General features: G+C 35.1%; 1 protein-coding gene across 5 annotated transcripts in view; it reads right to left on the bottom strand.

The window, feature by feature from the left end:
* The window catches only part of ARHGAP15 (Rho GTPase activating protein 15), an 892,738-nt gene that overhangs the window by 66,777 nt on the left and 798,662 nt on the right, over window positions 1–27,299 (bottom strand). For all 5 annotated transcript variants that reach the window (XM_056793814.1, XM_007494120.3, XM_056793815.1 and 2 more), the window contains one exon: window positions 12,014–12,119. In XM_056793814.1, coding sequence (XP_056649792.1) covers window positions 12,014–12,119 — 106 coding nt within the window. The remainder of the gene's footprint in view (window positions 1–12,013; window positions 12,120–27,299) is intronic.

The raw sequence follows: 27,299 nt of genomic DNA, 5'->3' as shown, positions 1-27,299 counted from the left end.
GTTTTGGTTCCAAGGTGGAAGAAGAATCAGTGGTTAAGTGACTTGCCCAGGGTCACACAGCTAGGAAGTGTCTGAGTCCAGTCAATTCCATTTTAATCTGGTTCAGCCTGCGTTGCAGAGGGGCTGAGTTTGACAGCCATGCTAATTATACTACAGAGTCACTTCTATCAGGGTGGGTCTATCTCAGAAGGGATTCCAGAATCTGCTTAGTGGATTGGTGTTAAAATGTTAGTTGGGGACTTTTCCAGGGAGAAAAGCTAAAGGGAGACCATTGACCTGGTGCTCCCAGATACTTTGTGTACAGTGCTAATTTGCAGAGGAAATATGACATTTTTGGCAGTTGAAATGAGAGACAGGCATATTGCAAGGGGAACAATGTTTTTTTGTAGAATCCCATCATCCAGGAAAGCCTCGTCAGCCCTGAATCTCATCCCTGAATCTCATCCCTGCTTGCTACCCCTGCCCTTGAGGTCCTTCCTTTTCTCAGAAGGGAGAGGATGGAGGGTAGACAATGGGAAATCCATATAAAGTCATCCCCTCATTTCCCATGTGGCTGCACTGCTCTGGGTTTCAGTGTCCTTGTGCTGGGTATCTTCCCTTGTAAGCAACTTCTCCCTTTTCAGTTTCTTGTTTATGGATCATCTTCCATCATTAGATTGTGAGCTTCTTGTGGCTAGGGATTGTTCTTTCCATTTCTTTGTATCTCTTGTGCTTAGTGCATACCTGACAAATTGTAGGCATTTAATAAATGTTTATTGAGTGAATGACTAGCCACGGAAAATGTACCCAGGATTTAGGAAACTCCAAGATAAGTAAAACCACAGGCACTAGTAGCCATTTAAATATTTACGATGGCCTTTTCTTGCTGTAATTTAGTAGCAAGGGCTGCTCTAACAAGTAATCTAAAGTGATCATTTTATCCCATTCTTAATTCCTTTTTCTCATCTGCACTTCTCCCAAACTGGGCTGTTTACTACTGGAAGGATGGCTGAACCTTAATTCTCAGCTCCCAGATCTTATAAATACTGTGTTAATATCTGAGGTCCATGATTTTTTAATGATTTCCTCAGGGAATGGAGATTATTGCTTCACCCTTACCAGTAGAGTAATTAACTTTCTTTAACTACTGGGCCAAATTCTGCCAGGTGATTCAGTGGTAGAAATAAGTTAGGTCCGAAGTTTCTTCAAAGCAATTGAGGGCTGTTTTACACATCAGAGCAAGGAGTTGTAAGGATTCTAGCTTCTTTCAAATACTGAAACCTCTGTACCTCCAAAAAAATAACCAAATTGCACAGGTCTCTCTCTCTCCATTTCCAGTAAAAATACTCATAGCTCTGCAAGTCTTTGGATATCAGGTACTGTGGTTGGGTAAAACACCAAAGTGGACAGAGAGCACAAAATATACAACCTGTTCCAAAGCTCACCACAGCTGAGTTAAGGGGCTGGATGGGAGGTAGACAGCTCAACCTCGAATTCCTGTTGACAACTAAGAAGGAGGAGGGAATGGTGGGCTTTAGTGTTCATTTTCTACCCATCTCAAGTTTTTCTAAAATTTCATAAATGCCAATACTGCTGATCCTGGGGGTGGGGTGGGGAGAAGGCAGATGAAACATATAATCACTGTTCCTTCATACATATCTTGTGTTTCTGGGCTTTCATCATTGAACTTATTTCTCAAATGGCTTTGTGGATTATTATGCTTAACATTCAGAAAGGCCACAGAGAAGTTTCAAATCTCAACTTACATTAAAAAAAAATATCCAGTCAAATAGTTTCTCTTTCAATGAAGCATTCAACTGGCATATTTCCATGAGATACATCTATTCATCCATAGAATTTTTTTATCCTATGAATTATATGAACAGCTGGACAAATTTCTTCCAAAATCAATGCAAAAACAAATATTTTAGCTTTTCTTTCAATCAGTTTTGCATGGTAGAAGCCTTCTTCAGACTTTTCTTTTTCTTTTTTCTTTTTTGTAACTTAACTTGGTCCAAATTTGGTTTCCTAGCAATATTTTTTGGATACAGTGGATAATGATACTGTCAGATGAATTTCCTTAAATTATCCACCTTATTTCCAAGATAAGACAACATTCCTTTATTTGAGAAACATTTGCATGGGAATGCTTCTGAGGCTTTATTTCCCAAAGTGAAGAGGCTAGTGGGACTTGCCCTTCCTAATCTTTGAAACAAGCATAGATAGGCTGTCAGATTGAGATCTGTCAAAATACCTACTCATAATTGTTGGAAGATTGTGGAATAGAGAGACAATGATGCTAGGATTAGTACCAGGCAATGCTGACTGATGATCTATTGAAATATATATTCATTCCTAAAAATCTCATATTTTGATTATTTATTACACTGATGTACAGTCATTTGGGGCCCTTGGTAAAGTCACTCTTTTGCCCAGTTTTCTCACCAATCTGTTAACTTTTCTTCTATTAGATCTGAAATTTCCAAGATTATAATCATTTAGTAGCATTATTTACAGAAGATCAAGATGAAAATTATTTATGTCATTGTGAGCAGATGCCTCTTCTCTCTTGTTCAAATATGGAAGAATTTATCACATCAATCAATGGATCAACATTTATTTAATACTTCTGCCAGGTGAAACATTGTGGTAGGTACCAAGGGAGTAGCAAAGATTAATCAGACACAATATGATTTTAAAGGAATCTTTAAAGTGGCAACAAAGGAATAAGAAAGTCAGAGCGAAGAGTTAACTTTAGAGTAAAAAAAAATGACAAATTATGTTTGAGAAATGTTGGCTTAAGGGTATCAGAAGGACTTCCAGGTGTAGATGTAGGGTACAGAATCATTTAGTGAGTAGAGAACTGACCTTAAATTCAAGATAATTCTGAGTTGAAATCCTGTCTCAGTTATTTCTAGTTATGTGATCTAGAGGAATCACTTGACCTCCTCTCTCTACCTCAAGTGTCCTCCTATGTAAAATGAAGTGGTTGGACTTGATGACCTTTAAGATCCCTTTCATCTCTTAATTTCTGATTCCATGATCTTAATATATGTTATGGTAGGCATAGATACAGGAAGAGTTAAAAAGAAAAGTGAGGACTAGAAATATATATTTCCTAGCAATCTGTACAAATTGGTGCTTTTGGCAATATTAGTGAATGAAACTATCAAGACAAAGAGAGAGTAAGCACCCAGATAAAGGAGTTGAGGATGAGGAGTCAGTGAAGGAAACAACGATGACCTAGGCAGACAGGGAGCCCTTAGAGTATGGGATCTATGAAGCCAAGTAAAAAGATTATCTAGCAGGCTTAAGTATTTAGTGGTGTTAAAGCTGGCAGAGAATTAAAGGAGAATGAGGACTGAAAAGTCTATTAGATTTGGTAATTGGTCCATTAATGAACTTTGAGGGAACAGTCTCTAGATTGGTGTGAGTAGAAGTCCCATTACAAAGGGGTTTGAGGACAGAGTAGGAAATTAGAAAATGGATATATAAACTTTAAAAAGAAATTTAGTGTGGGGAGGAAGGAGAGGTATGGGATAATAACTGAATGTGAGTAGGAGTGTCATGAGAAACCTTTTTTTTTTTAAAGAATCATGGTGATAAGAACATGTTTGTTGACAGATTGAAAGAAATTAATTATGAGAAAGAGATTTAGGTACCTAGGGGTGATCACCATAGGGAAAAAGCAGAGTGGAGAAAGATTTTGAGAATTTTGAAAAACTTAGTAGAGTAGAAACCTAATTCATCTACTGAGTGTGTCTGTGAATTCGTATGTGATGAGGAGAAACATAACAGTTTGCAAAACAACAGAATTTACAGTTGATGCTAGAGATAATTAGAAATCCATTTGAGATTGTTGAGAAGGGGAATGACATGGTCAAATCTGTGATTTAGCAAAATCATTTTGATATCTGTCTTGAGGATAGATTTAAAAAGGAGAGTTTTGAGGCAGGGAGATCTATTGGGAGAATATGACAGTAGTCGGGGAAGAGGTGATATGGACCTGACCTAGCTATGTGACTAGAAAGAAGAAGATGGATGGGAAATATTTTGTGAAAATTGAATTGATAGTGCTTGGCAAGTGACTGGAAATGTGGGGTAACAGAGAAGGACAGGTTGAAGATGACCCCAGGGTTTCAAGCCAAAGTAAATAGAAGGATACTGGTACGCTCAGTATGAATAGAGAGATTCAAATGGGTAGTAAGTTTTGGAAAAAAAGATAAATTATGGTTTAGATGTGTTCTACGTGAAATATTGGGTTTGGGGGGGGTCACTGATTTTAAAATGTCCAATATTTGGTTGGTGAAAAAGGACAGAAAGTTAGGAGAAACTTGATCTAGATATATACATCTATGAATAATCTACATAAAATTAAATCCATGGGACTAATGAAGTCACCATGACAGAGAGTGGGGAAAGAGAGGAAGAGGAAAAGAGAGCCCAGGGCACAGTGTTGGGAGATACTTATATTTGGTTAGGGATAGGGCATGGATGAGGATCAAAGAAGACTAATTGTGAAGCTTCTGACATATTACCCTCTAAGTTAGAGCCTTTTTAACTTCATGCCAGATAGAAACTTCATTCTATCCATGGTCCCATTCCTGATTTTTTTTTTTACTTCAAAACCATATTTTATCTATTGTTAACATATCTGGAACTTCTCTCAGTGCTTGGAAGCTCCTTGCCCTGGATTAGCCTATCTTCCCTATCACTGGTCACCCTGGGAAATTCCTCTGTAAGTCACCTCTCCAATGCTCCCTTTTTCTGTTGGGGAGCTTCTCCTTCAGCCTCCATTTTGTGGAAAGCCTTTATTCCTCACTTGGCCCCATTCCTGATTTTTCTGGAGTTTAAAATCATGCTTCTTTCTTCAGGGAGATAGGTGAGACTTCACTCCCTATAGCCATACCCTTTGATGTGTTATCTTTCCTTACTAGAATGGAAGCTCTTTGAGGGTATATACTACCTATTTTTATTTTTTTTTTGGGGGGGGCTATCCCCCATAGTTAGCAAAGTGCCTTACACATATTAAGTGCTTGTTTTCAGCCTAAAAGTATCATTTAATCAAGGAAGACTATTGAGCAGGGCTGCCAAAAAAAGAGGAGATAGAAGAGCCAATGGGTAGGGAAGAATGAAAAGGTGAGATGAATTTTTGGCCTCAGGTCTAAGCAGGTATGAATGCAACTTTACCCTCAGCAATGCTTGGCCACTTCTCCCTGCTTTCCATGGACAAATAGGAGGTTCCATTTGGTCAAGAACACTTAATAGACTGCTATGATTCAACAGGCATTTGCACCTAAAATTTTTGTTATATTTTGGCTAAGGGGGGATACAAAAGTCAAATTTTGGCTTATTAAGCTAAATTCTATGAATTTTATTATGATTTGCAGCATCTTATTTCAGGAAAATATGGTTTTCTGTCTTCTATAACTATCAGGAAGACAAAACACTGAACTAAATTAATTACTGAGAAGACAGAAAAGACAGAATCAAGCACTTAGTGTAATGCTTAGTACATAGAAGGTATTTAATAACTACTTTACAAATATCTCTTTGATCCTCATAATGACCCTGAGAGACATGCTATTATTATGCCCATTTTACAGTTTACTGGAAACTAAAACAAATGGAAGTTAATTGGGTTAAGACAGGGGCCCATCTAATAGGTCTCTAAGGTTGGATTTGAATTCAGTTCTTAACTACTCTAGGTTCATCTCTTTATTCACTGTGCCACCTAACTGACAAATTCCAATATAGTCAATGATACTATTCTTTGAGAAACTGCATTCCCAAACCACTAATCATAATAATAATAATGCTGATAACTAGCATTTATATGGAGCTTACAATAAAGCAGCCACTTTACTAAGCACTTTACAAATATTATCTCATTTGATCCATGTAATAACCAGTGAGGTAGGTGCTATTAATATCCTAATTTTATAGGTAAGGAAATTGAGGTCAAACAGCTAGGAAGTATGTGAAGCTAGATTTGAACTCAGATTTTCCTGATTTCAGGACCAGACCTGTATCTACTCTGCTATCCTCTACTTCCAGAAATGCTATTAATTTATACTTACAAATATTAAAATTGTAGAAGATTTTAACAATATAGATTTATTGATTACATTATTTTATTGTATCCTTATTTTTTTTAGTGTATAAAACTGTAATAAATTCTTGATTTATTTGGATTAAATATGAGCTGAAATTGTTTTCATTGTTTGTTTATGAAAACTATATGTGTGTGAGTTTTTGGGGAGGAAACATGAAAAGTTTGAATAAAAATTGGAAACTGCTGGGGCAGTGAATGGAACAATAGACTTGGAGTCAGAATACTTGTCTTATTTTCTGCCTAGGGTCCTCAAAAAGCTATGTGACCTCAGGCAAGTCACTTCTATCTTGGCTTCAGTTTCCTCAGCTTTAAAATGAGGTTGCACTAAGTAACCTATAAAAGTTGCTCTCAGGTTTAACATTTTATATTATTCTAACATTCTAAAATTGTATATTTTTATACTAAGAAATAATGGTCAGTAGAGATTTTAAGAACACAGAATTCATAGTAGACCTATTTACTCTGCATTCATAGCCCTCAAGAATTTAGGGTAAAACTAGTTCACATTTATATAGCACTTTTAACACGTAGTGCTTTCCCCACCATGCAGGAACATAAAGTTCCTTAATTAAATAGGAATAAATAATTAAATTAATAATAAATAAATTAAATAAATAATAAAATAGGAAGCTTTTTGGACAACAATTACCTTTAGGCTTCTTAGCTACTCTAAGATCCAGTTATAGGCAATGGAATACTCTGATAGTCCTTAGATGATGGGCTGTGTTGTAATTATGGTTTTCACATATGCCGATGTTGTATTTTGAAGGATAGATTAAATTCAAATCCAAATAGATACAGTAGAGAACTGTGTTATAACAAGGTTTTTCTATAGTAACATTAGAGGACTAGGATGAGGAGAGTCTGTGGCATTGTATTTCATTCCCTGACCCATCCTAAACAAGCTTTAAAGTATATTTTCACCACTTTGACATAAACACTACTTAAGTGTGTTGACAGTCAGTTTTCTGAAGAACTACTGAAAGCATCAAAAGTAAGGCAAACATTCTGATGATCCTTTCAAACATGCATGTATTTAAATTCTTGTTAAACAATCTGCCTCTTTCGACTTCATAGGCTTTGATGATATGCCGCAATTGACTGTTTATCAAAAACTCAGGAAGAAATGCTTAACAAAATAAAACTATATTCAGGCATATGCTTGAGCCCAATTAAAATTCTTCCTATAGATTTGTTGATGAGGGTGGAATATTTTATCTGAATGGGGAACTCCCAGTTTGTTAACTCCCTCCACCAATGCAGATCAACTATGTTTGGTCTGTGAGAAGCACTTGGGGGCATGTAGTGATTAAATGACTTTCCAGGGTTCACATAGTTAGTGTGTGCTGGAGGGTCTTCCTGATTCTCAGGCTGGCATTTTATCTACTTTACCATGATTCTCCTTATACAAATGAAAGTGATAAGAGGAACCAGCTCTGTAACTACACTCAAGTATGCCAATGGGCTTGTGAACTCTTCATTGTGAATGTTCCCTTCAATTTCACCAATAGATTATTAATGGCTGCCAACTCTGGAATATGCTTGTCCACGTCTTCTCATACTTTTGCCACAGGGTGTCCACCCAGGGAGCCTCCCATATTTTGTCTTGACATTATAAGGATATCAGTGACAGCAGACTGTCCAACAGACAGCCCTTGTTCTCACCACATAATCCCCATATTTTTTGAAACACATTTTCTCTGATAACATTCTTTATCCCATTTCTTTTTTGTCATTATTTACTTGTTATGTGTTATGTCCTATTCACATTCACCATATGTCTTTCCATTCTTCTCTGAGTGATACTCAATTATAATTCTTCTGAGATCATAGTGTTCTGTGATTGGTAGCCATATAGACACAAAGGTAGAACATTAATATTAAGAATATAAACCTTCATTTCAGAGGGTAGTTTGGGTCATTAAAGGAACCCTGTAATTTCCCTTAAGTAATTCACCCTTTCTCTTCCTTATGTTTAATTAAAGGCTTAATTCTTTCTTCATATAGGAGTTCTTTCTTAGGTATATATGTTGATAAACTGCAATTCTCACTGCCTATCATAGACAGGACAATAGGCATTCTTCATTTATTTGGTTCCTACTACTGTATGTCAATAGTTAGGCAAAATCTCAATTAAAGGTTTCATTTAAGAGGCTCAGTAATATTCCAGGGCTAAATGCTGTCAGCATAATGTCATCCTTAAATGAGAATATCTGCAGGACATTACCATCTACAGTAAAGTACATTTTCCTCTACTGAATCAAAAGCTTATTTATATTTTACAAATAATAAGCTTATTGTAGTTTTTATATCTCTATATATTGTAATTTTTATATCTTTAAGTTGTGTGATGTTAAAGATGTAGTATATAATGGAATGCTACTTGTGAAAGTATACCTATTCCCAATGAATGCTCAAAAAGGATACTTTTGGTGTCTTATTCTTATAAAAATTTGATATATCAAGACAGTAAGCATATAGGCTGATAGGTGTTGATATTCTTATAGTCACTTTTTTTTTTTTGGTATTAATAAGGTCTCAGATTTTTCCAAGTTTCCTTCAGATACTTTGTGACTCAATTCCTTAATTGCCTTCATAATTGCCTTCATGATTGTTAACTTTACCATGGATCTTTTTTATATCCATGTGGTCTAATCTACCTACATTCCTTGTCTTTGTTTATTTTAATTCCATTTCTACCTCCTTTAAAAAACATATCTGGGATTGTGATGGTGAAATCTAAGGAAAGTGACTCAACTTTCCTTTGTGGTAAAAAAGAGTTTGTTATAGAAATTTTCACAGATCTTTTCCATCTTTCATTTGTTTGTTATTCTTCCAGTTCCAGTTGTGTATGACCTTGCTTTCTTTAAGATAGTTTTACCCTCCATTGTTTCTGTTTTTATGAAGAGGTACTGCTTATATTCTTCTACCTTTATTCCCTGTTAGAATTTACAAGTGAGTATACATTTTAATCAACTATTGTCCCTGACTGCCATATATCTTGGTTTTGTTCCTAATGTCTCATAATGACAATTAATAATAATTAAACTTGCTATTTTATTATTATAATTTATAACTAATCCATTTTCCATAAATCTCTCACTTTTTAAAAATCATCAATAGCTCATTTAAATATGTAAGATTGAAGTTGCGTTAAATTACAATTCAAGCTCTAAAAAGCTGGTAGTTTGACTTTGCAGAGACAGCTATTTAAGGAAGAATTTTCACATTAGTACCAAGCTATTTCTTGTCCATTATACATAATAAAGTTTATTTTTTGTATATTTGATATGATTTGATGCTTGCTGTATCCTGGGCCTTCTAATTCCTTTTTCTTTGAAGAATATAGACATGATATATAGGCTTAAGGATTCTATATACTTTGTAAATCTTCAACCTAATTAATTTTTTATTCTTGATCCATCTAATCTAACTTTTATCAACCTTTACATCTTTAACTATAGAAGGTTTGTTGAGTTCACCTTTGCAACTTCTCTCTAATATGCTCCATTCTTTCCTCTGATATTGCTACCACTCTGGTACAGGCTCTCAACATCTCATCCTTGGACAATTGCAGTAGCCTACTGGTGAACTTGCTTGCCTCACATTTCTCCCAACTCAAATCCATTTGCCATTCAGAAGCCAAAGTGATTTTCCTAAAATAATGACCATGTCATTCCCTGCCCCAACTCACAAAACTCCAGTAGCTCCCCATCATGTTCAGGGGCAAAATACAAAATCCTCTGGCATTCAAACTCCTTTATAAATGTCCACCCTTCCCTGATCCACCTTTCCAGTCTTCTTATACTTTTCAAAAATTATTTTTTTATTTTTTAAAATTAAAAAAAAATTAATTTTTTTAAATTTTAAAATTTTTTAAAAATTTTAAAAAAATTAAAAAAATATTTGTAAAAATACTTACCTAGTTTTTAAAGACCCTAATCTGTACGATACATTGGTTCTATGACTGAAGAGCAGTAAGGGCTAGGCAATGAGGGCTAAATGATTCCCCTGGTCACACAGCTGGGAAATGTCTGAATCCAAATTTGAACCCAGGATTTCCTGTCTCTAGACATGAATCTCTATCCACCAAGCCACCAGCTGCCTCTTCTTCTTACATTTTTTACCCTATAACATGCTCTCCTAATTAGGGACACTCCTCCCCTTGCTGTTCCATGAGCAAGATGCTTATCCCTTAGACCCAGGATTTTTTCTATCGTCCCCTATGCCTGGAATCCTTTGTCTCCTGATCTCCTCATGGCTTCCTTCAAATCCCTACTAAAAATTTCTTATTCTACAAGAAGCCTTTCCCAACCCCTTTTAATTTCCTCTTTTAGTTATTTCCTATTTGTTCTGTGTATCGCTTTTTTGTATGTATTTATTTGCTTGTTATCTCTCCCATTAGAGAGTGAACTTCTTGTTAACAGGGACTATCTTTCAATTGATTTGTATCTACAGTGACTAGTATAGCTCTTGGTACATAGTAGGTACTTAATAAATGCTTATTGACTAACTGAGAAAGTTGATGTGTACACTGTAATTATTTTCATTGTTATAAATACTTATGAGCAATATTTACAAGATAACCAAATATCCTATTAAATGATCCTTTTATATATATATAATAATTTCCTCAAATCCTTTATTTTTCGTTTGGAAAGGAGGACCTCTTAACCATCCTTCCATTTAGCTACACTATTCTTATAGAGCACCAATAATTAAGTTTAAGTTTATAGATTGTTTAAAAACAGTATGATTCTTAACATCCTCTGCCACCTTTGCCACTGCTCTACTACCATCTCTGCAAAAGTATAAGAGGGATAGTTCTGTGTGAGGAAAACACAGCAGGATATCCTTTTACATTTAATCTGCATTATCATTTTATCCATCTATTTTTTAAGTCTAGAAATGAACAAAATAATAAATCAGACCCTGATTTGTAGGTTTCTGAGGTATAAATTTTCACAATGAAAACTCAACAATTGGCTCTCATCCAGTAGGTAGGATCTGCCTCCAGCACATTCCTGTTATGTATCTTTTTGTAAGCATTATATAAATGGTGGCCATTACTATGATGATGATGATGATGATGATGATGATGATTTGTCTATAGTCCTATCAAATGCTTCTTACCAACTATGAGGAATCACACTAGGCTACTGATTTTCAAAAATAAGATTAATTGAGCCTTTAATATCCATTATATTTCTAGATTTTGTCTTTCTACTTTTTCTAAATTTCATATGTTTCAATAGGTAGAATGTGATAGGAAATCAGTTGACCTAATGGCCAGAGAAAATATTGGAGAGATAGGAAAATAAGAATAAATCACTTGATTTTTTGGGGTTGGTATTTCGTAATGGTGCAAAGCCTAATAAAAGATGGTGAGGTTGATCATGATACTTGTGCTTGTGCCTTTGGATGCACAATTTTGCAACTAAGAGAAAGCATACTAATTCTTCCAAAGTTATTAATGCATGATCAGTTTTACTTACTTTGCTTTCTTTATACCTGTTATTATTCAAGGAATCCATTTAGTTACAGGAATTGTGGTTAACATCAGTGGCTAATACTCAACTTAATGGCTAAACTTTTTAACATGAAGATTGATCTCTTCCATTGGATAGTGCATCAATCATAAGAATTAGAGACAAACACAAATAGATAAAGAGTGGCTGGTAATGATACCAGTAGTTATCTAGCATCCAAATGTTGTGTGCTGTACCTAGACAAAGAATCATTTCATAAGGTCCTTCCACAAAGCCTGTCCTATACCAGGACTCAAATAGGCCACACTGAAGAATTTTGGATTGACTGATTAAGAAGCTTCTTATCTCAGAGAATTTAGTTAAGAACTACTAACTTGAAAGAATTTTAAGACATTTTCCTCCTGCCTCCCCACAAATTCTTGCAACTTACTTAGTTAGATGCCCAAAAAGGATTTTCATTGTGTCATGATTTGGTGGAGGAAGCTTTTGCACCAGAGCCTTTACAGCTTCAATTCTCATGTTGTTGTCTTGTTTTTCTGGTGGAGAGAAAATAAAAAGCAGAGAGTAAAGCTAGTTAAAACAGTTTTTTTCTTACCATAGGTTTAACCAGAGCTTTAGCATGTAGAAGCTTTGTAAAAGAGAATATGTGGCTAGATCTATCAGAGTTTTCCCAGAATTTCTCTTTAATCAGATTCTAGAGGGGTTCATCATAACTTGAAAATAGTAACAGCATGTTTTAAGTCATATCTTCTAAGTTGTGGAGCAAACAGGGAATTAACTTGTTTTTCTCAAATTTATGCTCATTTTTACAAAGACACAGTTAGATACAAGTACAAATATTCTTTTTTATGTGGCTTTGAGTGACTTTAAACAGCTCAAGGAATCTGTGACTCAATTTATTTTTCTCCTTAGTATTTTTTGTTTTCTTTCTTCTCTAACATTATAAAATTCTGCTGAAAAAAAAAGAGTTAAAATTAAATATTCTTTGAAATGGTATGAGATTTGTTGAGAAACATTTAAAAATATGCTATTCCTCAAAAATGGTGTTGTTTTAATTTCTAAATAATTAATTTAACCTCTATATTAAGGGGATAATACTCCATTATGACTTGTTGAGTTTATAGATTTCTAATTTGAACCCTTTTCCTTTCATACTTTATCTCTATGGAATTCTTATTGACTCTGAGGAAAGCGATGTTTGTTTTCAATACAAGCTATGCAAGAAAGTAAAATAGATGAAGAGGCTAATTCATTGTCCTTTGTTAATATTTGCTAGTTAATATTAATTCTCCTACTCTGTTGACATTTTCCTGGAATAATATAGATTAAAAAGAAATATTTATTTATTGATTAATTTTTATCAGAGGTCACAGGGAAAGATATCTCTATATCCTATAACTCAATTCATAAAAATAAAGTATAATATGTGATAGGTCTATTTAAATTGTATAATATATATGCCTAGAATCACAGTATTTAGAACTTATCTATTCCATTTTACAAGTAGGGAAACTAAGACAGAAAAGTTAAGGTACTCACCCAAGGTCACACGATTAGGAATCACAGTTTACATTTGAACTCTAATTCTCCCAAATCCACTCTTTCCCCCACTATATCTTGCTGTCTACTTGAAGTATATTTTGGAGAAATGATATTTGAGTTTCCTTTGAGCGAATAATTTTTTTACTTTCACCCATACTTGACAAAGTAGGTAGCTGATATGATGACAAATTTAGACATGGTATAGTTAATCAATCAATAAGCCAGCTATGTGCCAGGGATTATACTAAGTCCTGGAATTTGAATACACACAGAAATATCCTCTGCCTTCAAGGAATCTACATTCTATTTAGGAAAACATCATATTAACAAATGCAAAAAATATGAATGGGAAGAATGTTAACAGCTCACATTTAGATAGCACTTTAAAGTTTGGAAGTTTTAAGGCAGCAAGGTAGCATAGAGTACTGGTTGGATGGGGGGGGGGGTCAGGAAGCTCCAAATTAATATCTTGCTTCAGACAATTACTAGCTGTGTGACCTTGGGCAAAGCCATTTAACTTCCATCTGCCTCAGGTCCTGGAGACTGATAATAGTATCTACTTGCCAGAATTGTTTGGAGAGAAAGTGTGAAAAGCATAAAAAGCTAAATTGATGTCAATTGTTGTTATTATTTCATCTCATTTGATTAAATACAAATTAATATTTTTGAGGGCCAAAAGCAACTGGGGAGATCCAAAGGTATCCTATGTAAGGAGCTAGCTTTTGACCTGAGCTTTGATGAAAGCTATATATTTTAAGAGATTTAGGTGAGGAGGGAGTGCATTCTAATTAAAGTCAATGAACATTAATATTAAATGTTTACTATGTACTGGGTATTCTATTAGACTCTAGGATTTGAGAAGGAGAGTTATGTGGTATAATCTTTGTTATAGAAATATTGTTTTGGTAGTTGTATGGGTGAGGGTAACATTGGGGGCAAGGAGACCAATTTTTGTTGTTCAGTTATTTTATTTGTATCTGTCTCTTCATGAGCCCATTTGAGATTTTCTTGGCAGAGGTACTGGATTTGTTTGCCACTTCTTTCTTCAGCTTATTTTACAGATGGAGAAACTAAGGCAAATAGGGTTTAATGACTTGTTCAGGGTCACACAGCTATTAAATGCCTAAGGTCAGATTTGAAGTTGGGTCTTCTTGACTCCAGGGCTAGTGCTGAATCCATGGTGCCACTTCACTGCCCTGGAGACCAATTAGGATGCTATTAAAATAATCCAAAGAGGTAACTGCCTGAACAAGTGTAATAGCAGTGGAAATAGGAAACAGAGTGAAGGGAGCAAAAGAGAGAGATGCAAAAGAAATAGAATGAACAAGATTTGGCAGGTAATGATTGAGTATGGGATGATGGAGAGAGGATAACTTTACATTTTCAAAAGTAGGTGAATAGTACCTTTAATGGAAATAAATAAGTTCAAAAGAAGTGTGAATTTTGGCAGAAAGATAATGAGTTCTGTATTGAAAATGTTAAGTTTGCAATGTGTATGGAGCAGTTAGAGAGAAATGCTGAACAGAATTTGGTGATGCGGTATGAGCTTCAGAGAGATCATTTAATTTATGAATCATTTGCATAGAAATGATCATTGAACTCATAGGAATTAACAACAAGATCACCATAAAAGTTTGTAGAGAGATAAGAGAAGGCTACTCAGGATAGGGACTCAGTGCATAGTTACTGTTTGGGGAGGAATTGTTTAATAATCCAATAAAGGGGGCTATAAAGGAGGGAGAAGATAGGTAACAGCAGCATCAAGAGAGAATAATGTCAGGAAAACCCTGAGAGAAGAGAGTAACCATCTAGAAGAGAGTGATTAACAGTGTCAAATTCTGCAGAAAGGTCAAAGGAAATGGGCACTGAGATAAACCCATTAGATTTTGCTATTAGAAAACATTGGTCATTTGGAGAAAGCAGTTCTCATTGAGTGATAAATTTGAAAGACCTATCACAAGGGATTGAGGTGTGAGTAAGAGGAGAGAAAATGGTGTCAACTATTATAGTCATCGAATTTTAGAGTTGAAATGTAACTTAGAAACTATTTTATCTGATGTTATAATTTTAAAGATGAGGAAACAGAGCCACAAATAAATTATGTTACTCAGTGTCTCATAGCTAATTTGTTTTTAGCACTTGAACTGTGCAGAAAAGGACACATGTCTTAAATTGGGGGAAAATAAATATCAGAGATGATTTATTTTCTCTAAAGAATAATACCCCCCCCCCCCAAATCTTGTGGCTAAAACCTTATGGAAACATAGTGGTCTCCCATTCAGATCAATACCACACTTACCTTATTTTTGTACCTATAAAAATGTGGAAACTGCACATATGGAGGAATGTGGTGAAAAACAACAAAAAATAAACGAGTACAATCAAAAGTGAAATGACACCTTTAAATATCAACTTATGGATGTGTCATATTAGCATTTGGAATCATCATTTATAATCCTGAGTGGTTAGTGAATGATCTAATATCTAACATCAAAACATGACTTATGAAAGCCGTGCTAACTATCTCAAGTTGAATTTGAAAGACTTTAAAAAAAATCACTATCTTTCTTTCATTATATGGTTTCTCAGTATTGCAAAGTTTTGGGAGTTTTGAGAAGACAGAGACCTCTGATCTGCTTACATTATGACTATTTGGGAGGAAATCAAGTCATTGTTTAATGGAGAACTGGGGATACTGGAGGTAAATTGTATATTCACAGGCTCTCACCCAGATGCCTCTTTTCTTTTAATTAGTAATAGGTTCCATAATTCCTTTGTTTGTAGTCCCACCCTCTGTCCCTAAGGATTCAGTATTGTTCCTTTAGTCTTGGTTCCCAGTATCCAGAGAACAATTTTCATTGTTTTTGTTTTTGTTCTTTTTTTTTCCTACTCACTGACCACTTTTTTGGGACCACCTCATCCTGTAGGACTTTATTTTTGGCTAGAACCTTCATTTTACCCTTCTGATATATTTCAAAAACTGATTCCCCAACAGAACCCTCTCTCAACCCTAAGAACAGTATTATAAGTAAATAAGCAACAGAAACAACTCTGCTGGGTGACATCATAAGTAATAAGATAATATTGGTAATAAGACAGGAATGTGACTAGATTTGGGATGTTGGATTGGCCTTAGAATTTTCCTTTGATTCATAGTATCCATAATTTTAGAAATATGGTTTATGATGGTTACATTTGCATTGATCTGCATGAAATGTCACTACTAAAACAAGGACATTTATAACTGGGTTCCTATTTGAGAAGAGATAAAATAAAGTTTCACTGAATATGATGAAGGGGAATGTCCTGTACAACAAAGGACCTGATGACCCATGAACTCTTTCCTGGCCCTACCATCTATGACTTTATTATTAGTTTTATTTATAGCTGTAACAAATCATTATTCAAAATAAATTCTGCTTTGATAACTGTCCCGACACAGAATGAGAAAAGACAAACTACCCCTCATCAAAATCAGTATTTCAGTAGTTTTATTCTTTCTTTATATCTGAAGTTCTTAAAGGAGAGCTCCTTCCTTTTATTAGGACTGAAGTTAATATTTCAGTGATTGTTTGTCAAAGTAATATTCAATTATTATGTGCATATAACAAAGTCACCTCTACAACTGATCTATATTTGAAAAGAATAGCCCTCTTTGCCCTGTGCAATTTTAATTTTCCTTAGGACACATAACACCCCAAATTAAGGTGGCAGGAGCTTGGGTTGGTCATTTTTGGATTTGGTTATAAAGTGGTCACTCATTTTGAGGGAGTGAAAATGAGGTCTAGATCCTCAACATGGGTACACTTTAACACTTTTAATATGTCTTCCAATTAGGGAAAAACCCTCTGGGTTTCACTACTCAATTAAAATTGTAGTGGGTGGATATGGCTCATCCTCCTAGGCTAATGAAATGTATGCTTAAAAAGAAGAAAGACCTCACAACAGCTTAAATTTAGTTTGTGTAAAGAAATAATCTGGGACAAATTCCTATCTAGTCCACATGTGTATATAAACGCACAGACTTTTACACGTTTAAAGCTGGGAGATTCTAGAGACTATTTTTTGAGCTTCCTATTCTGCCCTACTGACACCTGTTTGCTCACAGTTTCAGGCTGTCTTCAAAATAACATTAAGTCATAAATTTCCCTCCCTAGTGCCATTCCCTGAAAGCAGCAGCAGCCTACAGTATGTGATGGTTTTGTAAATATATAGAAAGTCATTAATTATCAATGGAGTGTTTTGTTAAAATTCAAAAGTAGGTACGTCGTAAATAGAGATGTCATGTTATTATAAACAAAGAAAAATCATGGGCTTTATGCTAACCCATAAGTCGCCACTTTGCAATTTTTCACCGGTTATTTTTTTCCCTGCACAACTGAAAGGCTATGCTTTATGTTGAATTAAAGGGAAAAGACATTCTATGTGTAGATACATAGTATGATGGAAACCTGATTATAGGCAATGTTAAGCTTGACCATGAATAGTTCAATCCAAGTATTGAAGAATATTATTTTCAGGACATGAAAGGGCAAAAAGTATCTTCCAAACTTAAATGAACTTAGATCATAGTTAGAACTCATTCCCTGTAATCGTGAGCATCATAGATTTAGAGTGGGAAGGGACCTAAGAGATAATTTAGCTTAAGCCACTCATTTCCCAGATAGAGAAACTAAGGTACAGAGATTAAAAGATTTGACCAAGGGAAAATAAGAATACTGACATCCTGTGACTCCTATGCCTATATTCCTTCTATTGTACTATGTACAAATAAAATTTTTCTTCTCTACATCCATATCCTTTTCATTACAAAGTCCTCAATGTTCAAGATATTGGCTAAAATCAATACCTTAAATAAAAATGGTCTTAAATGTATTACCATGGGCAATAAATAGCAGGCTCAGTGAAACTAGTTAATTACCCATAGACACAAATTGGCTAAAAAACACAGAGAAGCAAATGTGACTTGTCTCTGTCTTCTCTGAGTAGCATCTCTGGTCTTTGGACACAAACTTTAGACATAGAGCTTTTTGAAAGGGACAAGAATCTTGAAAAGGGAGAGGCCAGGATCAAGGTTTGGAAAAGTGGGAAATCTTCACCTAAGGGGAATGAAGACTGCGAAGGGAATTTTGCTACTATAGATTTCTTTAAGGAAGTATGTAGGTACTTTGAGAGACAAAATTTATAATATTAATATTATAAATGTTATTGGTCTTGAAAATCTGCCTCAGAATTAACATACTGTCAAATGATTTGAGAGATTTAGCTACTATAAATGGTTGTTTGGAGAGTCTCCCAAAATTCTTGGGGTTTTGAGAGGCTTTAAAACAAGCATATTCCATGATTATATTAAGATAACATAAAATTTCTTAATCGATATCCTAATAGAATGATCTATTTTCAACATTATTCTATCAATAGGCACAAGACAGGGAGTTCTGTGTTTGCCACAGTCATGGAGAAGACCAAGAGCAAAATCTAAATAGAAGTTGGATTCTCAAAAAATTGTAATATGCCCCCCCGACACACCTGTATACTAATGACACTGGCCTGAAAGCACTGAGACCTAAATTGCTGCAGATGCTTCTAAATAAGACTCACTACCACTTAGAAGGGTTTGGCCTAATAATTCACATACAGGATAACTAAGTGGATGAAGAATTCTTATTGTCAAGGTTATGACAAGCAGTTGAGTGGTCTACCCATTGAGCTGATCCTTCAGCACACAAAGCTTAGACACAGAAGAAGATCAAGCTGGACTCACAATTAGAGAGAAAAAAATAGGTTGGAATGGCCTATACCACTTTTAATTACATGAACCTCTCCCTAAAACTCACTTAAAATTTTAAAACAAGTATTCTTCAAATGGTATAGAATGACTGTGGATTATGGAACTCCACAGTCACCAAAGAATCAAAACCATAGTTTATCCAAAAGACAATGGAACAACCTATGGTGAACAAAAATTGATTGTAATATGTGAATACTGATGAACTATACTTAATAAGCTGAATGAAAGCTATCATTAAAGATGTACATGATGAGATAAGGAGGTGGACTAGCCATGTAAAGAGAACAATAGAAATAACTAGCCTCAAATAAACCTTAAAAGCAATTAAAATATTCCATTAAATATGATGGCTCTGAATGTAATCTGAAGGTACTATAGTGGTCTAACTGGATTAATGTCACTTTTAAAGGACCTTGAACTTAGTGCCATTGAAAATTACTCTTTCATATCTCTAAAATGTAAATATCCTATGAGAATTTTTCCTAAATTTTTTATTTATCCATTTCTCAACTGAACAGAATATTATTTTACATGGTTGTACAGTGACTAGAGTGCCAGCACTAGAGTCAGGAGAACTCATCTTTCAGAGCTCAAATCCAGCTTCAGATGCATTCTAACTGTGTGACTTTGGGCACAATGTTTAACCCTATTTGCCTCAGTTTCCTCATCTGTAAAATGAGCTGGAGTAGGAAATGGCAATCTACTCCAGTACTTTTGCCAAGAAAAGCCCAAATGAAATCACAAAGTCTTTGTTGTGACTTAACAACCACTACCATTTTGACTAAATAGACCAAGTCCTAACCCCAAACTTTTCAATTCAGTAAATCCTCCAACTCTACATGTAGACAAAATCCTGCCATGTTTTCAAAGGACTGAAATCACCACAGAACATTTGCTAGAACTGAGGTTCCAAAATTGAAAGTGTGGTGACTTAAATTTCCTCCCTAGACTTATGAATACCATTAAGTAGTTAGATTAGATTTGCAAAGGAAAAAAAGAAATCACATAAAATACAAATAAATATTTGCTAGAGGCATTTCCCATGGTTATGGAGAATGTCATTAAAGACATTTGTTGTAAAGTAAGAACTTAAAATGCTTTTATTTTTAAGGTTATTTTAAAATCAAAATGATATCAAGTCTTACCTATGATCCATTCAATTTTATAAAAAAAAAATAAAAAATTCAGGAGGTGGCAAGTGCCTTATATAAGAGACTTTTTTCTAACTAATACCTTTTGATATGACTAAACAGGGACACCCAGAATAAGAGAATGTTAATGAATTGTAAAAGCAGCAAAATCCTTCCAAAATTGGGGCATAAAATTATTTTATGAATCAGCCTATTTTTAAATTGTGAATCTATTGTAAAAGAAGAAAAACAGGCAACATGTGGTAACTTTAGTCAGCATTTCTGAACTGAGAATGATAAACACCTCTGCCTGGCTCTGGCATTTATCAGTACTGAGATATTATTACCACATAGAGTCACAGCATGGTTACTGTTATCATCGAAAAAAAGAACCAGCTAATCTTAATGGTTTGTAAAGCCGTTACCTGCACTGGTCTGACATTTATCATGATCATTTTACCACATGGGTCCTACATAGCAAAGGTCTTTTATCTGGAAGGGACATCACTATGAATTATTATTTGCAGCTAGGTAGAAAATTGTATGTTGTAGATACCTTTTCTCATTATAAATCACATAGTCACATTTCACCATTTCCCACAGAAAGCTGCTGAGCCTAGGCTTTTTGCCACAGCTCGTTTTCCTCTCCTACTCCCTCTCCTTTTATAGTTTCTTTAAAATATTAGCCATTTTTTTTCATTAAAAATTTTAACATAGTTTTTTAAAACTAATGTATGTATGTGGCATACACACAGATGGATGAATCTACATTTACAGTTATGTGACTTTTCTACACAAACATTTTATGAAGGGATTGTCCTTCATAACTGAAGTTGATAAACTGTCTACTTTTTTTTTTTAATGCTTGTTCCCACTTCTATCCCAGTGGCCAGGCTTGTCTCTGCTCTTGACCTTGTCAATAGAATATTTACCAGTAGATCAGATGTAATTTCTTATGCCTGATTTGAAATACTCAAAACACTTATGTTATTTTTTGCCTGAAATGCTTAGCCTAGGTTTTGCTATGAAAATGTATGTCCTTAGAGCAAATTATAGCTTCCTTCATTTTTGTTAGTTTTTTGAGAGGGGTTTTCTTTCAGATGCCTTTTTATTAAGTTACAGTGGTGAAAAGGATTCTTACCACAAATTTGTTTCAAAAGGAGATACCAAGGATGAATCACTTCCATATTTGATGCCTAAAGATATATGATAACATATAAAATGAAGGAATGGCAGATTTTAAAAGGTATGATGGTTTGTAACCATGAAAGTAATTCAAGAAAATTAAATATATTTATCTGACAATAGAAAGCAACAATAAAAGGCACAAGTTTTTTACTATGGAAAAAATGAACAAATCCTCTATTTTAAAAGATTGAGACAACTAATCTTCTGAAAGAGATATTTATATATTTTCTTCTTTCTCAAGTGTTCCGTTAGGAATAAACAAGCCAGAAAGTCTCCACTTTTATAATGAAGAGGGAGGAGAATTCTTTGCCATTTTTGCATTTAGAAAGAAATGTGTAAGAAGAATGTGACAATTTAAGCAAATCAAGATTGTTTCAAATGAATTACAAACGGGACTTTGTGGAATATTTTATACTAACATGTGTAGTGAACAGTAAATCTGGAAGGATCTTTTCCTCAATGGTCTAGTTCTGATGAGTTTTTCTATTTCTTTGTGTGTTTAAAAGGGGTTTGGAGGTGGTATTTAATATTGCTGAGACTCTTGCAAATGAGTTCTGGAAAAACATAGGAACATGAAGGAAAGCTGATGTGCTGTAATGTTGACAGCAGCTGGGGGGGTATCTGAATGAAGAAACTAACCTCTAGTGCATCAACTTAGAAAAAAAATCACCTCTCATTTCATCTTGGCTTGTTAAAAAAACACACACTATGTTAATTTGAGGAAGCCCATTTTTATGGACAAGAAGCAAAAATTTGTGTGGGTGGTTGAGGGGACAGAGAATATGATTCTTTAGCCTTATGAATGCAAGAACCACCTTTGGCTCTCCTCAACTGTTTCTTATGCTTGGGTTCCCATTCCAACTTTATTATAGTACCTGTTTCCCTTAGGGAAAGCGTATCTGTTTTAAGATTTTCATGTATGCTCAATACCAAATGATTACTTGTGATATGGATTCATATAGATAACTGGCTCATTTTATGTGTGAAATGAAAGAATCTAAGCCTCTATTGCTTGAAGATGGGATGACATGCCACGTAATTTTGTGATCTAAAATATTAATTTAATGAGGTAGTAGAATATTCCAAAATACTCTCTTAATAGCGCATGAAAGGGATACACTGATATCCCATTTCCCTCTTTTTGTTTCAAGATGAAGCTTTTGTTCTAACTCAACACCATCCCAGCCATTGCCCCCCAAAACACTGTAACCTGGGAGCATTTACCATAATTAATGAGGGGCTTTGCTGCTTTGATTTTTCTCCTTTTCAGGGGAACTGGGTGAATTGTTGAGTGCTAATGAAAGTCAGAGACTTCTAGCAGTGGCTCTAGCCAGGCACAGGGCGGGCAGACGCTTTGTAAGCTTCCCCACTGTGATGCTGTGCAAGCTTCCCTGCTGTTATGTTTACCATAGTTTTAATGCCTGCGAAAAATTCCTGATGCAACCAAATTATGTTATGCCCTCTTGTTTATCTAAAGACACCCCCTAACCTCCCTCCCAATTGAGCCAATTCCTATTGTTTCTATTTATCCTAAAGATCTCCCTTTTACACTCCTACCTCTCTTACTGCCTAAATTCTTGCCTCTAGATCTAAGCTGCTGGGAAAATTTGTCTGAAGACGATCACATGTGTCATATCCAGAAGTTGAGGGAAGGATTAAATACATTCTCCTCACCTGTGTCACCTAAGACAGATAATCTCATCTCAAACTCATTTTAATTTGATTTGAGGTAATATTAAAACCCCAAGTTTAATCATCTGGCATTGACAACACTAGCTTAAATGCAAATGTATTTTGTGAAATACACCGTGGCTTAAAAAAATCCATACAAAGCTCTCAAACGATCACTGAAAACAAAATAATGTGCTCTAAGAAGAAAACAACCAATTTGTGATTTGAGTTGATTTATTCTTGTTCCTTTCTTCAAAGGCAGATATTGCAAAAGAAAATGACCATTGCATTATATTGTAAATTGATAAATTTTCCAAATGTAATGTACAGTGAAGTTTTTAATGAATATTCATATGACTCTTATAATCCATTAGAAAGACTTAAGACAATGAGCATGCAACTAGCTCCCATTTGGGGGGGGGGATTGGAATTAATAGAAAAAAAAGCACTTAGGAAAGTTAAACTTAATGTATCAAACTCCAGGTGCCAGAGTTTGAGGAAAATAACCAATAATAGTCATTTTTTACATATTTGATGGGACTGATTATGCAACGTGCAACTCTAAATGGCTTATAGCCCATTGTAGCATGGTTCCATCCCATTGGCTACAGTGGGGTGCAGGCAGATGGATGACAGTGACAAGGAGAGAAGTGCTTTTGCTTAGCCGTGCGTTAAGATGCCATCCAGAAGCTCTGTGCACTGCAGACACTTCATTAGGATGCCAGGATAATGGTAAACTACCACTCAGAGTGACACCCCATTTCCTGCTTACTGAGCTCTCCAACCTCGGCAGATGTCAACAATCTCACAGTGCTACAGAGCAGACCTAACTTTCCAGCCACTTGGACTCCAATTTTTTCCCTTTAACAGCACCATACATTACATGCAATATGTAATAGCAAATACCTTACTGAAAAACAAAATTTGTCCTGTTCATTATAATCAGAGTGCCTGCTTTTTGGGGGGTGTTGGTGCAGAAGGACAAGGTAGAATGTGGTTGGGATGTGCTCTACCATATGTCCACTTTATATATCACCTAGATATTTCTAGCAAGAATTGCCATTTGGTAATCAGTTCAAAGTGTTAATTACTCTGTGAACTCTGATAACTAATAGTTAAACTCCAATCCCAGGAGAGGCGATTGTGTGTCTCAATTAGCATCCACTCAAAATGTAAGAAAATGCTGAATTATTTTGTTAAAGATTTATATTTAATTTTGGCCTTCCTTGTAGTTTTCTGTTCAAAAGAGCGGATGAGCATCTGGATGATATTTTCTCCATAAATGCACAACTTGAGGCCATTCACACACCTCCTTAACAGCAGTTCAAGCCAATAGAGACTTTGTTCTACAATGTTAAGCCCACACTTCCCTATAAAGAAGCAAGTAGGGGATTTTATTATTATTTTTTTTTTTAGAAATTGGGGAGGGGAATAGAATTTAAAAAGAAAACCAAGATGGAAAATTTGCTTTCAAATCTATGAATGATTACAAAATGAGAATGAACAGTCTACAGTTTCTAAGACATCTTTTCATGAACCCAAATGGTTTTGAAAACATTATGCCTCAAAAAAAAAAAAAAAGAAAAACCCTACCAAATCCATAATAAAAACCCTTCCCAGGTGGCAGTAGTTATGTTTCTTAGCATTTCTCAGTGGAGATATAGAGGTAGAACAGTAAGTGGTTATCAGATGCTACACACAGGAAGAGTGTGTTAGAATTCAAACTTCAGTCTAGTGTCCTCTAATTATCAAATGAGGCAGACCTGATTCTGATTTTTTTTATAACAGACACAGCAGAAGTAATACCATTTTCCCAGTTAGAAACATTGGGAGTAGAATCTTTCGTCTTTGTGCTGGTCTTTGTGCTGGTCTTTATGCTGTTATTAACCTTTTAGCAGGGAATGGGGATCAGAAATGCTAAACTTAATGTCTGCCATTCCTTTGAGACTCTAGCCTATCTCAAGATTCACTTTCACCTGCTGGTGCCAGATAGGCATATGATGCACATCTAAGAAGAGCAGAGCAGGAATAAAAACATATGGAGACATGATGCTTGCAACCTGTAGAGATACTTTCTATCCTATACTTACCTTCTGGTTATTCTCTAAGTTGAGGCCATCCCAAATTGGAGTTTTCTTGCCACTTGAATTGAGCCATACTTGCAGCTAAAAATCAGTTGATTTTTTGTGGTTTAGAGAGGAAGTTTCATAGGGTAATTTCCTGACCTTTCTAATGTCACAAAATAAATGGTTATAAAAATAAAAATTGGAACTCAGAATCTTCTAGTCGTGTCTTCTCCTGTATCCCTTCATAATTTTCTTTTGTACTTTGAAAGCTATTTTTCTTGAATTGTAATTCTACAAGTTAAGGCCAATGGAGAACTGAAGGGGTTATCCTGATAATTCCTGATACTAAGAGTTACTTTTGCTTTTGTGTTCTTAATTTATATTTATCCATTGCACAAGTTATTCAGATAATTAAATCAATCCTCTACTTTGTCTAAGAGAATTTCTTTCAGGTTAATACTCAGTTCTGTGATAAGGAAAGTTCAATGCTTACTAAGTTGGATCTAAAGTGAAGAATTCTGAGTGAGAGGGATGGGTAGGGAAGCAAGAATTAGACCTTTTGTTAAATTTAATAGAAAAATGGGTATGGATTTTAGGTTGGCATTGGTCACTAGACTGACAACAGATGGAATAGTTGTGCAGATAGGACTGGATTCAGCATGCTCAAAACACATGGGAGAGCTGCCACTTGATTAATTTTAGAAATGGTTAACCTGAACCTTTCAAGTCCTCTGGACAAACAAGGGTTTGCCTGTGTGCAAATGAATAAGCTAGGAACAGAAAAATGGGATGGGGATCTAATTTAATAGCAAATTGAATTCAGTAAAAATGGAATGGGTTAGTTCAAGAGGTAATGAGTTCACTATTACTTGAGGTCTTCAAATGGTGGCAGAATGACCACTTGTCAAAAACAGAGAGGAGATTCCTATTCAGGTCCAGATTGGAATAGATGACTACTGGGGTCACTTCCAATTATAACATTCTGAGGTTATATGAAACATGTCATAAAGGCTTATGGAAAGCATTGCATTAGATCTAGGGAAATACAAGGTTGAAAAAATATTTGGTCTTTGCCTTCAAGTAGTTTATAATCTAGCATAAGAGAATAATAAAACCAAACTCTTCAAATGGTAGAGGTCATTGTAATTGCCATTTGAATGAGGCTGGGGGAAAACCTCCCCCCCCATTATTTTAAATTCATATTCTAAGAAATTTAATGAAATAAATAATGGTAAATACAAAGAAATAATATCAGTCTTAACCTGATTTCAGATGTCTTTGACTAAAAAGTAATGTCATAAATACAATAGCCATCCATTTTCAAAGAGACGAGAAATAATGAAATATTAAGGGACTGGTACTTTTAAAAGTACTGCTCTGTTTTTTACAAAACAAACCTCTAGCTGAATTTAAGGTAATTATGCTTTTTCCTCAGATGCTCTGGTAATGGCTCTTTTTACTGGTATATAGATACCAGAGATTTAGAAATTAATAACAAAGGATGCACATTTTATTCTTTTTCAGATAATATTATTATTTTTTAAAGTCAACATAGGCTTCTCAGGGGAGATTTCGATTTGAAGACTGTTTATTATATCATTTGAATAAGACTAGACCTGGCCTTTTGACTTTGAACCACTACCAAATTTCAGGCTGTGAGGAAATTGTTCTACATTTCCTGACAAATTGAGTTAAGCAGACATTAAGTGGGCTTTAAGAAAACAAATGGCCATCTTTATCACAGGTGGACACTGATGGCTTAATGGGGCCTGGGCTGATTGTATCACTTCTAATGGCTTGACGGGAAGCATTAGGGTTTTTGCATAAAGAACTGGCATTGCGAACCCTGCTAACACAGACCTGTCAAGCGTTCTGTATCCCTTTGTGCATGGAAGCAGATGTTTGTATGTATACTATGAACTGGCATTAGAGCAAGCGACAGATGCCTGTATGAATGCCAGGTTTGTGAATTTTTACAGCAGGAGCATGTTCTGAGGAAGTGCAGCCCTGCCCTCTATCATAGGTAATTCCCAGTGAAACCTGCTAAATCCCAGCTATGTTTTCATTATTTGGTTTTCAGAGCAACTGGATGAATCTGTCTGTCTGGGAAAAAAAAAAAAGCAAGAGGAGAACGCTGCCGGATCGTCAGAGCTTTGCAAAATCTCAACTGTTCTGAAACTTCGCCTTTCCCGTCATTTCTTTTACAGTGTAATCTCAAGCAGGCTTCCTCAGAGGAGAGGGTGGTATTATGGCTCTCTAATTAAAACTTACTTCAGTGGTTATCTATCACGCCTTCTTTCTCCTACCTCAACCCACCCCACCCCCATA

This window comes from Monodelphis domestica, chromosome 4, assembly GCF_027887165.1.
Source record: "Monodelphis domestica isolate mMonDom1 chromosome 4, mMonDom1.pri, whole genome shotgun sequence".
NCBI classification, from domain to species: Eukaryota; Metazoa; Chordata; class Mammalia; order Didelphimorphia; family Didelphidae; genus Monodelphis; species Monodelphis domestica.
Note: the sequence above shows the minus strand (reverse complement) of the source record. Positions and strands in the feature narration are given on the sequence as shown.